Source organism: Cupressus sempervirens, chromosome 8 (genome assembly GCF_028749045.1).
Source record: "Cupressus sempervirens isolate cs-2001-9-10 chromosome 8, ASM2874904v1, whole genome shotgun sequence".
NCBI classification, from domain to species: Eukaryota; Viridiplantae; Streptophyta; class Pinopsida; order Cupressales; family Cupressaceae; genus Cupressus; species Cupressus sempervirens.
This window is the reverse complement of record NC_143125.1, coordinates 331,983,278-331,999,851: the sequence shown is the minus strand read 5'-3', so window position 1 is coordinate 331,999,851 and position 16,574 is coordinate 331,983,278. Positions and strand designations below refer to the sequence as shown.

The 16,574-nt window shown below is 37.2% G+C and overlaps 1 protein-coding gene across 1 annotated transcript; it reads right to left on the bottom strand.

Annotated features, from left to right (window-relative positions):
- Positions 1-7,555: 7,555 nt before the first annotated feature.
- Positions 7,556-11,331, bottom strand: LOC149542703 (uncharacterized). Its single transcript, XM_089797583.1, has one exon. The coding sequence runs from the start codon at positions 11,015-11,017 to the stop codon at positions 8,252-8,254; it is 2,766 nt and encodes a 921-aa protein (XP_089653709.1). The 5' UTR covers positions 11,018-11,331; the 3' UTR covers positions 7,556-8,251.
- Positions 11,332-16,574: the final 5,243 nt, after the last annotated feature.

Below are 16,574 nucleotides of genomic sequence, written 5' to 3'. Positions count from 1 at the left end.
AACTTCTGAACCATATTCAAAGGTAGTATAGACACAAGCAACTCAAAAGTTCATCAATTTGGATGATTTGTCTTGCAACTCTTCCCAAGAGCAAAAATCCATAGTAGCTCTAGAAAAAAGCTCTCAAGGAGTGCAAAACTCGTGCTTGTTAAAGCACAGAGCATGAACTCCATGAATGCAAGCCAAAAGGAGCCCTTGAACCTGAATGAAAAGCAATTACCAAATATTTTGTTAATTGAAAAACAAGGCCATCTCTTAGACTTGCCCCATTCCAATGGAACCAAGGCTACACAAATGCTTTTAACACCAAAAGTGCCCTAAATATGAATGACATATTTTATCAAAAGAAGGGTTGAAAAGCAATCCCCTTCCAAGTCAACTAATGAGTTGGGTAACCTAAAGAAATGCAATGCTTGAGAAGAATGTTCCAAGCCTCACTATCAAAGATGGCATACAAAAAAAAAATTGGCACCCAAGGCAGGACCTTGTTTCTAGGTGGTCAGAAAACCAAGACCTCTGAACTCCCTAGGGAGTCAACAATATTCTCAAGCAACTTGATGAAAACCATGGTGATCATCTCTCAAAACTAACAAAAACAACTTGCAAAAGCTTTTCTAATTTGTCATATTTACCAACCAAGAAAAGCGGCTTGGTAATCTTGTAGGCAAGTTTTTTCTAGATTCGGTCAAGAACCACATTCCAAAGATCCACAACAAATTCCTGAAACAAAAAGGAATGCCTAGAAATTGAAAGACTTTCATATTTTGAATCCACTTCCACCAATATTGGAGAATCCAAGGTGTTGGGAGAAAGAATTACCTGTGGTATTGGGTTTTCTGTTGAAGGGTAGTCTTACTGAATGTACCTAAATAGGCCAAAATCCAAAGATTGTTGCTCATTAGTGATGTTGCAAGTCAACATCTCCAAAAAGCATTTGTATAAATTGAATGAAGTAAGGACAAAATCCTAAAGATTTGAGCATTGCAAGAATAAAGGGTCATTTAATATGCTTGGGGAAAATCAATTTCAATGGAAAATGGCATTTTGTTAAGAGCAACAAGGCCCTTCCACACTTTCCCAAACAACAATGATGTTATCTAGGAAAAACATTGATTTAATGAAGCCAATCTACTCAAGATGAACAAATTGCGAAATGTGGTGAATCTTCACGAATACTAGTTGCAAATGTCTCCCAAATCTACTACCTAATGTATGAATTTTATGTTTCTCTTGTTGACAAGTTGACCAAGAGATTGTGAATGGAAATGGAAAGCTTTCATGTATACTTCACATAGATCTGGGCCAACATAGGTCAATAAGGCCTTACAAAATTCACAAGGGAAGCCATCACAACCAAGTGTTTTATCATCCACTATGAAAACACAACCTCTTCAAGATCTTCAAGGGTAAGTGTTTAATCGCAAAACATTTCTTGAGATTCAGAAAGTTTTAAAAAAACCAACAAATAGAGACATTCCCTCGAAGCTTGATCTCTTTTAGCAAAATTTGCTTGTGCGATGAATACCTCATAATGTTGGACAAAAATTTAGAGAATATTTGGTAGCTTAGAGACCGTCGTTTGTCCATCCTTGATTCATTTGATGTCAGGTTTAGAGTAGCGTGCCCTAAGAGCCAAGAAAAAGTCTTCAGACGTATGATCCCCAACTTTAAGCTAGTGCAGCCTCAATTCGATTTGAGCTCCACATACAATGCAGTTGTCATCAATTTTCTTATGTAGAAGTTGAGCAACCCTAGATTACAACTTAGAACAAAGAGGCTTGGCAATCAAAGCCTCTACGGCATTGCATATGTCCATGGTGGTAAACTCATAGGACTACTTACTGTTCATAGCCAACTACCTTTGCCATAAATGCAAACAAAAATCAACCATGTGTTGGATGGCATTATTCCACCACATAATCCATCCAATAAGTTGCAAGGGGGTAACTTCGAACAAGTGGTTCAGCATCAAAAAAAAAATTTAACTATTATAATACATTAATTAATAGTTAATGAGTGAATAATCCCAATGCTTCACTTCTGTGAGCATCACCTAGATCCAGTGAGTGCTAAGTGTTCCACTTATTCTCAATTTGACTTGCTGTGAAAAATATCTCTTACTTATGAATATCTTTATATAATATTCAAAATAATTAATTTCGTAATTTCCTAAATAAATAACAATTTAATTTCTCAAAAGATTTTGTTTACATAAAAAATAAAAATAAATGCAGTTACAGTAAATAACATAATAATAATAATAATAATAATAAAATAGATAAATAAAAAGGAATCCTATGCGAGAGCAATCTCATTCGTCATTATCTTGACACAGGACGAGCAAGGCTAGTGGTACTGACAAGTCTTCAACGGTGAAAACGGTTACATAATGCATAGATTCTTTAAGCAAAACAAAAAAAAAAAAAATTTAAAGGAACACAAGATAAATTCGGAGAGGATCCGAGAACGAGTTTGGTCTTAATCACAGGAGTTTTGGAGAGGTTTTTCATTTTGGTGGAAGTGGGGTAAGATGGCTGAACAAATTTTGTAAGGGCATGACGATACTACTGTATCATGGATCGTAGAAAATACTGAGATGAGTTCAAAAGGCGCATAATGATTACCTTGAAAACATGTTCTGATGGATTTTATATGGGTGTTTTTTGTGTTTTGTTTATCATTAAAATTATTTGACTACTTGGAATTTTTAGACATATCGTTTCCATGGTCTGTAATAAATGTGCATTGCGATTTCTGATTTTGACTGTGATTTTAACTCCATATTTCAGATCCAATTCCAGGAAAAAGACCGGCAAAAAAATTGTAAGATTATTACAGACTACACCCAAATAAAAAGATGGGGCAAGCAATTGAGTGCCAACAAGACTAAAGCCAGAAAGGGGTACGAGTACTCAAAATTTTGGGGCATTGTTTGTCTCAAATTTTAAGACATGATAAATGATGTGGTTGAGCTCTGTTGTAGTCTGGAGGGAATTAAAAGTACGGGCCTCTACATTAACAAATTGAGGGTAAATATAATAATTAAAATCTTCAATGGCTTGTATATGTGTTTTATATATGGCTGGCTGGTTTATTTTCCCTCATAACTTGTCCTATATGTTTCCATTTATTATCTGGTCTGGTTATCGAAGAAAGAGGAGAAAAGAGGTGATTCTAATTTTTGGATTTGACTAATCCTTTTCCATCTTCACTCTATGCTTCCAAAACATGAAGGTTCTCTCGTGTTCAAAAATTGAATCCATTTCACAATTGTGTAAAATGTATATTTCTTTAAAAAAATGATGAATACATTTCAGAAAGAGATTGTTTTCTGTAAAATATATATTTCTTTACAAATTGAATCCGTTTCAACCATTTCAGAAAGAGATTGTTTTCTGTAAAATATATATTTCTTTCCGTTTCAGAAAGAGATATATATATATATATTTATTTATTTATTTTTTATGATAAAAAAATTGTCAGATTTAGTTTGTATATAAGTGCTTTTGGATGTGGGTTGTGACTCGATTGATAAGAGTTTATCTTGATAAAGTACAAGGTCCAGCCCACCCAATCTACATAATACTATAGGGCACCAACATCACTTCCGCTTTGAAAAATAAATAAAATAATTTTTTATTTATTTAACTTATAATTGAAGTAAATTTAATCTAATTTAACTGTATTAATTTACACTTGTCTAATTGAGAAGGATTTGACTTGAATTAATTAGTTTTGTAGATTTCTAGCATCTTTGAAATTTTTCAAAAACAACAGTTCATCCAATGGCTGCTGTTGAGATATTTTCAGAAGCATTTTAGAGCAGGTATTTTCTAGTGCAACTTAAGATTAATAGTCTAAGCTCAAAAATATACAGAAGCTGGTCATCTTATGAATTACATTATTTTGTAATTTCAATTTAAAGTAATATAAATATTAAATCATTAGGTTGCATAGGTATGCCTACCTGCACCTCTAGGCTGCATACCTGTGTATACAAGTATTGAGTACACATACTCCAAGTACCGGGTACTCAGTGGAGAGCATCATTGTAGAGGATCTTGATCAAGATTTCTGAATTTTGTTTTGATATTTTGTTTGCCTATCAGCTTCTTGTTTACCAAGCTTAATAAGTAATTAATTTGAAACTTTGATACAATACTGATTAACAGTAAACTATATCAATATTCAAGTAAGAAGTTCATCATTTGCAATATGTAATTATTATAATTTATATGATTTATGATCTTCTTGTTCATGTTTAAAGTCTGCTTTCTCTATTAAGAGTTTAAACATTTACCATATATTATTACTACTGTTTACAAACTATTGAAATCTGAAATTGAAAACAATTCATTACATCTGCAAACTTTATCACTGTTTTTGTTTAGAAAATCAGTCATAACTCATATTTTCAGATTTTCAGATTTTCTATAAATACTAAATTATATTTTTTTTTTTAAATTGATACAACCAAGTACTCCATTACCTGTATTGGAACCGGTACCCTAAGTACCCAAGTACCCCAATCTCCGTACAACCAAAATGATGGAAAAAAATTGATTAATAAGAATCTTAAAATTTTAGATGATTGGCAAGTGGCAGTAATTTTGTGAACAGGTAGAGGGAATTTGTAGCCCAAACCCAAATACACCGATATAAAATTACAGACGGAAAAAAAGTCTCCTAATCATAGTTTGCAGACTTGGACTAAGCCCAAAATTTTCAACTCGGCAAAAACTCAGCATATACTCAACAAAAACTCGGGAAAAACTCAGCAACTCAGAAAGTACTAAAATTTAAAATCTCTTAAAGAACCATATTTTTTTGTAGAATTCAGTTACACAAAGTATTGAATTAGAAATTGACATCTCAACAGAGGAAATATATAGTTTTATAGCACTAACATCATATGAACAATGCATCTAATCCAATGTTTTCTCTGCATCGACACTTCTACTCACATTTTTTTACATCTACAAATACACGAGAGTTAAACTTGAGAATACTCGGCCTGCAAAAAAAAATTGAGAGTACTCGGCAACTCTGAGAATACTCGGAGAGTTTGCAAACTATGCTCCTAATCATTAAGAAAAACTGAAAAATAAAAGCTCCCATAAATTTTAAGAGAAAGATTCTAATTAATTTTGTTGTATTCTATTTTTTAATTCACGAGACCCCTGCTCCTTAAAAATAGTTTCTAATGGCATCCAGTCATCCATCTACACAAGCAAGACTAAGTGCTGGTTTTCTGGGGGTGCAGAACAAACATTTGGGAGTACTTTTATTTCTAAATTCTAAATCTAATAAAGATTAGAATTAGATCATACCACCCATTTTATATCTCGTCTGCATGTTATTTCAGTTAATACTCTGCAACACTAGAGTAAATTAGACATCTGGATTTTTAATTTCAGTGGAGTGCAAGTATTAAGAGTTCAGTTAATGCAAACCTGAGTTTGTTTCCTGCTTCCCCAGCTCAACGTACCACAATGTGTTTCACCAAAATGTGTTTCACCAAGCTGTGGCTCTCGAAAGTGTACCCTTCATATGTGCTTCACCAAGATATGGCTCTCGAAAGTGTACCCTTCAAAACCTAATGAATGTAGACAAACAAGAAAAACTGAAAAATTCCTCACTTCTTGTAGTAAATCTCACCCAATTTCATCAATCAAATGCTGAGACCACTAAGAGTCTTGTTCAAGTCAAGTCAAATTCTAAATGTCTAAATTGACTCGGTGCTTAGCAGGCACCTTCATATAAATCTCCTTTTAATGTTTCAGCTGAACTCTTCCTGTCACATGTTAGGGGTCAAATTGAAAATTATCTTTTCCCAAAGATAGAATATGTATAGTTTGTTCAAGTCACATGCCACACAGATGATGTGAGGAGTGGAAACATAACTTACCTCCAAGCCCCGGTAACTTAAGCGCTCCAAATTAACAGATCAACTGAGACCGCCGGTTGAGATCCTTGCACTAAGGTGGCATTTAGTATCTTCTCACTTTAATTGCCAAACGACCAGTCCCATATCCACTACAAGAAAATATCCCAAACATACAAGATAGGATCCTCATTTTGATCAAGTTGGCTAAGATTTCGTTGCACAACTGCCAACAAGTTCACTTATCAGAGACTCTGCCACAAGCAGCCAAGGAAGATATATCAAGAAGCACAAACCATTATCATTGCTACAGAAAAATTGATTGTCCAGCACAATTCAACAAATTGGCAACTCTAACAGCACTTGGTGGTGAAGAAATGACCCACCAAAAATATGTCTAAACAATAAAATCATACAAAACTATTCTGCAGAGAAAGCAAACAAGCTGATAATTCAGCCAGAGGTAGCATAGTAGCTTAAGTAATCAGAAAAAGCATTGCAACTTAATTAGAAAAACAGATTACCATTAACCTACAGTGACTTCAGTGAAATTGGTGAACCAAGTTTATGAACTGACATATATATCCGGTAAGCCGCCAAACATTATACTACATTGTTTCCCAAAAACAAATGAAGGTCTTCATCACTCTCAGACTAGTATTTTGTGTCCTCGGCTAATTTCATTGGGCAGAAAGCATTAAAGCATGTCTGGATTTTCACTATCCTAGCATAATTACCATTTAATTATTGCTCAATACACCCAACTTCGTATTGGTTTTGGAAAACCCTACCATGCTGAGATTTGTAGCCCTGGTTTCTAAATATAGCATGAGAAATACTTTTAAAATGTCGCCAAATTCTTCACATGTTACCAATTGAAGATGGCATTTCATCCACATTATAATAGAAGAATATGTCAGTCTTGAGCTCAAAGTTAAAGGTCCTAATGTCTTTCAAGGGATAACCTGAATTGCATCAGGTGCACTGTGTATCCATGAGTGTCTTATAGGCTGATAGATCCCTATCAAGATACTGGCCCTTCTTTATGGTTTTCATTTTCTACCAAACTTACAGTAAACCGGCCACAGTTCACAATTCGTATCCTCTCTCACATCAATGTTAACTCATACAAACATCAACATATTAATTAGGTACACAAGCAGCATTCAACCTTAGAAATACTCTTACTCTTAGAAAGCTCTCGTAAAATTAAAGCCCTTGGATTTATTCTTCACACATAGCATTCCAAATCTTATGAAGGCTTTCATCCCCCGTGTAAATCCAAACCTGATTACAGATTTAAACTTTTAAACAAAACATTCACTATTGGATCATGCAACTGAAAAGGTAACACAGGTTTCTGATTCCCTCCGGAGAGCTAAATGTAAAACTCAAAAAGTCATTTACATCATGCAAGACTGTTGATGCAAAAAATTACCAAAAAGGAAGAGAAACTACATCCTATAGCAATACTTAAAATAATCAACACAGCTATTAAAGGTTGTGCTTTTACAAAACATGGTTTATTGAAAATTGCCAGATCGATGGTATATGAATCACCAAAAATTCACATGCAAACACTTGAATCATAGTTGCAATGCTGCCTAAAAAAAGGTTAGTCCTGTCATCAAACCTACAACTTCAACTAAGCATAGAAACAAATTGCAGCAATTACCCAAAAAGGAATGACATCATATTTATACAGTGCCTGCTCTTCATTAAACATGATCTAATGTGATTATGCACTACTACAATCAGATCTCCTTTGTACAAGACAACAAATAATTCAAGATGCTTGTAACCTATGAGCCATATAGAGGGTACAGCACAAAATGGCAGCTATTATGGCTTGTTTTAACAGAAATTTTAGAATGCTACTTTCAAAAGAAATTCCATAATATGGCACCGCTGTGCTGATGACGGAGACTTTAACTTCCCAGTGTAAGGATAGGCCATCACCAAGCAAAATTAATTGCCATCATTAAATGTCAGTTGTAATCTGCACTCTGAACATAAGGACACACAAAACTGAGTCCACAGTGTATTCCGCATTGATAACATACTTTAGGAGCTAGAGACAATGCAGTTCAAAACTTCCCCAAACTGACATGGATTAATATTACTGTCAAAGAAAGCAAGAAGTGTATTGTCTGTTTTAGTTCCATCTTGCAGTCAAGAAGACCGTGCTGTACATCATAGTCCATTCACTAGTGGCTTAGTGGTTTTTTGGCATTAATACATTGGCCTCTATCTGAGATGCTGCATCTTTATCTCTCATGAATTATTCAGACATTTTCCCATCCCAACAACAAAAATTTCCAGGGTCACTGCCAATTGAGTTTCTGATCCAAATACCGTCGAGCAACACTACCCTGCAGCACTTTCCTCACCTAGCTCAATTTTTATTTCAAATTCTGCAAATTTTGTTTTAGTTTCTGCAACTTCTCCTCCTTCTTCAGATGCTTCTACTTTTTCTCTAGTCCAAGGTTCCTTTGTTTTAGTTTCTGTATTTCCTTGGCACAATACATCTAAAGGAGTTGCTGCAGGATCCAACTCCCAACAACCTTCAGGTATGTTTGGTGAGTCCTCTTTTGTAATCCTCCTAGCAGGAATCTGATGTGAAAACCTAAGAAGCTCTGCCTTGGGCACCACCCATTCATCACATGGCTGAGATACCAAATGCTGCTTCCTGAATAAATTCCTGAAACAAGGAACCTTTACAAGTGGAACTACACTTACTCCAAGCTCCTCGCTAAAGTCTGTCAGAATCTCGACTATCTCGTATTTATGTCTAATTTCTGCAGGGGTATTATCATCCCAAGTAGAATCCCACTCTCTGTAGAGTGCCCAAACATCAGATTTTCTTGGCACAATTGTGAAAATACCCTTGGGAGATTTCTCCCATTTCATCAGATGAGAGTACATATTAAGCAAATAACTGCTAATCACTTTTCCCACTGTAAATTCTCCACAAGTCTGATACTTATTCAACTTTGGCTCTATCCAGTTCATCTGCACTTTGAATGGATCCAGGGATACGACTCTCACAATTCGAGCATAAAATCGAGGCATTCCATTTTCATCATCATAAGTGGCCCATATCTGATTCGTGTCAAAGCAATTCTCAGTGCGATCCTTGTCAAAGTCATAAAAATCAGAATCTGGAACATTGATTGACCGTGAATCAAAGGCTGTTTTTTCTATAATTTCACTTTTCATTACCTCTTCTTGCTTCTTGTATGTCTTCTTATAAAATACGGGCTTGTAAAATACAGGCCTCTTAGAGACGTTTTGGATTTCCTTTTTCTCAATCTTTGCACTTTTTTTAACCTTATCCGGACTTTTAGCTGAAACTGAAGCTTTTCTCAACTCATCTTCAACTGTCCTTTTTCTTGCAGCAGCCAATGCTTCCTTCTTTGCAGCCGCAGCCAAGGCCTCTTTCTTTGCAGCTGCAACCATTGCTTTTTCCTTTGCAGCCGCAGCCTTCTCAGCTTCTTCCTTGGCAGCTGCAGCCTTTTCAGCTTCTTCCTTTGCAGCTGCAGCTTGTTCAGCTTTCCTTTTCACCTCTGAGAGGTTCTTTCGTATATCCATTTTTGCCTTCTCTGCTAACAAATCTCTGACAGATTTTGCCATGAAATCCTTGCGCAATGTTGCTGGAACTTGTTTCCCAAATGATTTATTAGATTGATTTGCTCTTTGAGGCGATGTAAAAGCAACCTCGGGAAAAGATTTCTTTGGTTGCTCTTTACTGGTATCACTGTCAAATACCTCAGCATCAACTTTGTTCAAATCAATATCTTTCCTACTACATTGAGACTTTCGGGCATTGAATTCATCTTCACAACCTTCACTACAATCATCAAAGTTTCGCTTCTTGGCCAAAACCTTAGGAAATGAAGCTTTCGGAGGGAAAGAATCCATAGTACAGGACGGAGCCTTGGGAGATGAAGTTCCCTTGGTAAAAGAAGCGACCTTGGGAGACCATGCCGCCTTACCAGAATTACTCTTAGGAGATGAAGTTTCCATAGTGAAGAGTGGAACTTTCGGAGACACAGAAGCCTTACAAGAAGATGGAGCATCGTAAAAGGGTGAGGCTAATGGCTTACAAGCCTGTGGGACTTTCTGCTTACGGAGTTTTTTGATGAGTACATCGTATTCATTTTTTTCGGGTAGATTTTCCTTGTGGCTCTCATTCCCCTTAGAGCCTACTACATTTACGCGGCTCGCTTTCACATTTTCAGCAGTGGAATCGACAGTAGCAACATTGGGTTCCGCACTCTCAAAGGGTTCAGTCCACGGGAAATTGAGATTGGGAATAACCCCATTGACGAAACCCCCAACGCCTGAGCTAAAACTACTAGGCGAGCTGTTCGAGCCCACGGAGGCATAAGACCAGGGATGACAAGAAGTAGTGAAATTACTCATGGCTGATAGAGGAATCGCAGCTGCTTTTACTGCAAGGAAAGGCTTCCGGCAATTCCTACAGAGAAGATTCTTGTTCTCATATAAACAAAGGTATTCATACTGCATGCCACAACAGGGACACACGGTCCAGAAATTTACGGATTTGCTCTGTTGTGCAAGATTAGGCGCAGCGACGGAGGAAGCACAAGTGATACTACCTCGACCACCATTAAAACAACCATTTTCGGGAGGCTTTTTCTTGGGGGTAGCTCGCCTCTGAGGAGGCCTCTTAGGGTTTTGAGGATGGGTTTTGAAGTGGGGATTGGCTTTCCTCTTCTGGTCATAGATGGCCCTCCTGATCTTATCAGACAAGACACCCCACGCATCAACAATGAGCTTAAAAGCAGACTCGGAACCTACAATTTTATTCTTGTCAGGATGCAAGAGCAATGCCAATTTTCTATACTGTTTCCTGACAAGAGAGTCGTCAGCCATGACATTGATATCATCAAGTTGGAGAATAGCGTACCAGTCCGTTTCGGTGTTGGTAGTGCGGTGGGCGGCGAGGAGTACGTCGAGAATGGGCATGAGCTGGGAGAGTGCGGGCAGAGGAGGGTACAGCTGCTGCGCCTTGACTGCAAATTTCCTGGCACCTTCGAGATCCTTCATCCCCAGCTTCCTCTGAGCAATCTCCACGGCCCTCTCCGCCTCCTCCTTGTTACACTCCATCTATTTTTTCGATCCTCTCCCGATCCCAAAGCTTCTCTTCTGACCCTTTTGTCGCCTAGCCTGCTCGGGACCTGTACCTGCACCTGCACCTGCACCTGGAGCTGGACCTAGCCGGACTCGAACCTCAGACCTTGACGACCTATGATCATTTTCCCGACAACGTCGCTAAATGGGCAATTTTTTTAATGTCTGAATTCGCATCATCGCTAGCGTATAACGAGCTATTTTATTTTATTTTCTCGTGCCCAATGCCCGTCAATACATTTTGTTGTGTTTTTTTCCACCATTCATGGCGACCAAAGCTCACACACGATTGGACATGGAATTATCTAGACTCATTAATGCTGGTGTAGGCACTTACCTTGGATGATGTAAACGTGGTTATAGAAGGGGGGCAAAAACATTAATTTAACAATATGTGTGTACCATGATTAGCTTCTTGTTGAATCGGAGCCATTTTCATTAATTTCAATTAGGAAGCTAGAGGGACAAGCGATCACTTGTGAGGGGTCAAATGGGCACAACTTACAAATCAAAAAGTACATGGGAAGCACCCACAATAAGAAACATGAGTAGAGCTCAAAAAGCTAAAAACAAAAATGAAAGTCCCTAGGCAAGTGGCAATAGATGGTGAAGACAAATCCCTCACTCTTAGGACCCCATATATGAGCAGGGTCTAGGTTGGTGTCTAGCAAAGAGCACCCTTCTTTGTAGCAGCCTTCTCTTTGTCCTTGTCATTTTTCTCCTAAGAAGGTGAGATTGCTAGGAGTCATTTGGATGAACTAAGCCATCTATTGTCATCATTGAAAAGTAGCCAACCACTATCACCATTGATCGACGAGCCCACAACCCTCATACTCTACTTGAAGGCAAAACCCCCACACTACTTAGAGGTGGAGTGTCACTTGTTGAAACCATTATAGCCACGAGATTGGTGACAATGAGCCTAAGACCATGGGATCTAGGACGGACGAGTTGAAAAGCTACATCCACGTCAACCACCATGATGCAGAGAATCATCACGAGAAGGAGAGGCATCTTTAGGGAGTCTAACAGTCATATATGAAGCACTTCCCAAATGTTTTAATAGTTCCTAAAGGCAAACCACCTCCAAAATAACCTTGTTGGCTTGCATTTGAATCTAGAGCATGACATTATTACATATACACACTTTAGTAAAAATCAAAACATGAACATCAATAGAGTTGTGAGAAAACAAAAGGTTATTTTTCTCTTTCCAAAATCAAAGAGGATTTCCACCTTGAAAGCATGTTAGATTTGAGTGAATTTGAAGGGTATGCGAAGCTAATCCCTTAGAAGGGTCATACACCAAGAAAATGGTTATAGTAAAAAAAATTTTAAAAAAAAAGGCCAAAAAATCATGAATCTAACTTCCCAAGTTTAAAACAAGATAACTAAATTAGAAGAGGTGTTTGAATGTCTTTAGTCGCTACAAAATGGGAAGACCGCCAAATGTCCTAGGTAGGGGCCCAAAAGTGAACCTTGGAAAAGAATACACTAGTCCACATAGGCAAGCTTTGGCTTGATAATATCAGACCAAATATTTTGAAATCAACTATGCCAAATAGTTTGACAAGATTGAAGATGCCACTCAAGATTCAAATTTGACACCATTAGAAAATACAAAGAAAGTCACCAATACCCTAACTATGGCTTGTAATCACAAAAAGAGATATTGCAAAACTAACACCAATCTTTCCACTAGGGCTTCATAGAGCGAGTACCCATTTGTGTAACATATTTAGATGAAAAGTATGCATGAACATGTCTAAGGTTTGTCGATATGACTATACAAGTTGATTCTAGGCTTGTATATCTTCCTAGGAATGTAAATTCACATTGGCTCTAGAAAAGAAGGTATAAGGAATCTAAATGTCATGGTTGTGAAAACATGAGGCACAAAAAATAGGCCAAAGGCACTTCTTGAGCCTAAATGAGCAAAGACCACCAAATATTGTGTTGGCTGCAAGAAAGGCCATCCCTCAAGTCAAACTTGGCCCACCAAAGCCAAGATTTAACAAAATCCCAAGAAGACCAAATACTTTTGGCCACAAAAGTGCCTTCGATATGAATGATATATGAAAAAATTATAAGAGTTTGAAAGTCAACCCCCTTTCAAGAAATCTTGTTGATTAGATATCTTGAAGAAATATGATGTCAAAGAAGGATCTTTTGGGCCTCATTATCTAAGATGTCAACGAATGATCCATTTAGCACACAATGTTAAACCTTGGCTCTAAGTAGAGACAAGCCCTATGTCATCAAAGTCACATAGAAGACAACAAAACTTTCATCCAACTCAATGAAATTTGTGATGATTGACAAAAGAGGCCCATAAAAAATCTCTCAAAAAATTCTCAAGCTTGTTATAAAAGGCTTTTGATGGATCCCAAAAGGATAAATAACAAACAAGGAAATTAATGATAGTCAAGGGCCTTTGTATTGGGCATGGAGAAAATTGCTTCCTTAAGATCTTCAGTGGGCAATACTTGGTCATAAAAAACCTTTGGACTTCATAATGTACACTAAGAAAATGTCACACTCTAAACCCTTCTATCCAAAGGATTCCATGAGTTTGGAATACTTGGATGTCGGCTTAGAGCTCCCTATCCATGAAGTGCAAGAGAGTATGTTTCCAGTATAAGAAGGCTCTCAGCTAAGCCTTAGAGATACTCTTCTTGCTAGTAAACCATGCAATGGGAGGTTCTCTTAGAGACAAGATGCAAGTGTGAAAATGTCTACAAAGTATGCCTCAATAATGCAATGCAAATGGAGACTAAACTAGAATGAGTATGCAAAATGCAACTATACTAAGCATGGATGAGAGTGTTACAAACCCAAATATTAAGCTATGTGATTTAAGCTATTGAAAAATGAAAACTAAGCTACATGCAACATGATTCTAAGCTAAAATGTGATGGAATGAGAGAATGGTAGACAAGAAATAGAAGTTCTCCACAAAAGCTCTCAAGAATTTGAATAATAAACCTACAGCATAACAATACTCAAGAGTGTGGATCCTTGGACAAGTGGAGAGCTCTTTCTTTTAATGTCATACAGACAGTAGAGATCAAAGTGCAGATGATGGAAGATCAACCGCCGAGTTCAAAAATGGGAGTGATCCATGTGCACACACAAGTCAACCAATAAAATAGAAGTTGACTTCCCATGTAAGATAAAAGTCACAAAGCCTTTTCTTTTAATTTGAAAAATAGAAAATGAACTTTATGTGTGCACTTTAAGCAGATTAGAAGAATGGGATCTTTTATTTAATTGAAAGGGGACATGTTCTTTTAATCAAATAAGGAACTTAGGATAACATGGTCAAACTATAGGTTATAACCAAATTAATTGATTATTAGCAATTTGGTCTAGGTAAATGATTAATTAAACTAACCAAAATGCTGAGAAGGGGGCTAATAGTCTAGATGACCATTTTTAGGTGATTACATTTGCCCCTCTTTGACTAATGTGTGATTGATCTAGGAACACATTATGTCAAAGAAAATAGAAGCCAAGTAGGTAGCAATTGATATAGATATCTGATTCTGAAGAATGAAATGTAGAAAGAGATAGCAAATCCTAAATGTACAGCCTAATAGCGATAATATTGAACACTGGGAAAAAGATGATGTTAGAATTCAAGAAGAATGCTAACATCTAGCAAAGCAGATAGATTGAGAGCAAATGAAAGGATCAAACATATGCTCCTAAGAAATAGATAGTTGTAGCAAGCAATAGTAGTATTTCTACCCCCTCAGGGTCAAAATCAAAATGAGGTAAGGAGGATATAGAAATGAGCTAGATATGAGCAAATCAAGGTATAGCAGTGTCCAAGATGACAGATAGATGATCAAACCAAAGAGTGGCCATTTAAGAAAGACAGAATGCCCCAGTTTGACTAGTGTTGACCACGAAGGATAAAACATGAAAATTAGGTCAAATCAAGTAAAACAGGTGATTTTAGACATGAAAAGACGAATTAAAGAAGATATGAAGTGTAGAAATGATGAAGACATGAAGAAATGAGGATGCCACCATGATGATTTGAAGACTAGACCCTAAAAGGTTAGCTAACTGCTTAGAAGAAGGTAGAATTTTAAAATGTGATTTTGACTATCAAGATGAACTTGAATTTTGATTTTGATCCCAAAAATGGATCTAGGACATCAAAATTAGCTAGGGGTGCAATTTTCGCAAAATTCTGAGGAGTTTGAAAATTAGGTCAAAATGAGGTCAGAGGCTATAAAAGGGGTCCAAGTGTCATTTTCAAATTCATTTTGTCTTTTGTGAATTTGGAGAGCTTAGGGTGCTTTGGAGAGAGAAGATGGCATTAGCGGGCATTCCGACTGATCAACACCATTTCAAGTGCAACCAACTACACAACCGACCAGACTACTACGGAGCACCAGTAAGTTTGCATTTTTTATAAAATATCACACAATACTTCGCATTAAAAAAAGTATCACGTGAGTAGTCTACATTATGTCGCATGGGACATACCCACTTGTCATATGAGCCAGTGCAAAATGTCGCACAACAAAAATGTATCATACCGGTATATATAAAAAGGTATCGCATGATAGGTAATCAACATTTTATGTTGCCTGCATATAGAAGGAAATGTCACATAGATTGTTTTGAAGCATTTTTTCATGAAATTTTGTGTTTTGATCATGTTTTTGATGTGTTACTGATGTTTGCATGTCTTGTGTTGCAAGAAGTGTTTCTTGGACTTCTCATCAGAGCCCCCAAAGTGGTGGGGTTGTGAGTTGTACAATATTTGACAGATGGGGAGATTGTTGCTATATCTAGTATGGGCTTGAGACGGGTAATATGGATGCCCCATACACAAACGAATCATGGGTTGCTGACTGCACTTGTTGAGTAGTGGTATAGTGAGGATAACACATTTCATCTACTGACTAGAGAGGCCTTGATCACTTTAAAGAATGTATATCGCATCCTTTTAGTACCTTGCTATGGTGATCCGGTGAGTTGTATGTTTGATTATTCTATCATGTTTTGCAAGTTTTGATATTGATGTGAGGCATACTAATGCCAAGTTTGGTTATATGTCACAGGTGTACTATGATCAAACCCTAATAGAGGGATGGGCAGTAATGTAGTAGCTATTTCACGATGTCACCATCTTGGATCATCATTTGAGTTGGGAGCAACTCATTGATGAGTATGGGAGTGATTGCCCCCTATCATGTTTGTTATGCTCTCTAGTTGCTCAAGCCTTAGTGACTAACAAGGGCTAGAAGGGCTTCCCACTAAGATGGGGTAGACTAGTGGCAAACTTGATTATGCCACCTCGCAGGATGGCATGGGGGCTAGCTATCCTTGTAGATATGTATCACAAACTACATGAGATAGTGTACCATGAGGGTCACTTTTGGGCATGCAAAGTAGTATTAGCACAAATCTGGGTGTGGAAGCACATTGTTGTGATCTGACAATGGGTGTAGCCATGGGAGCAGAGCCAGCCATATATTTTTAGATACACAGGATTTGTCCCACAAATGCATAG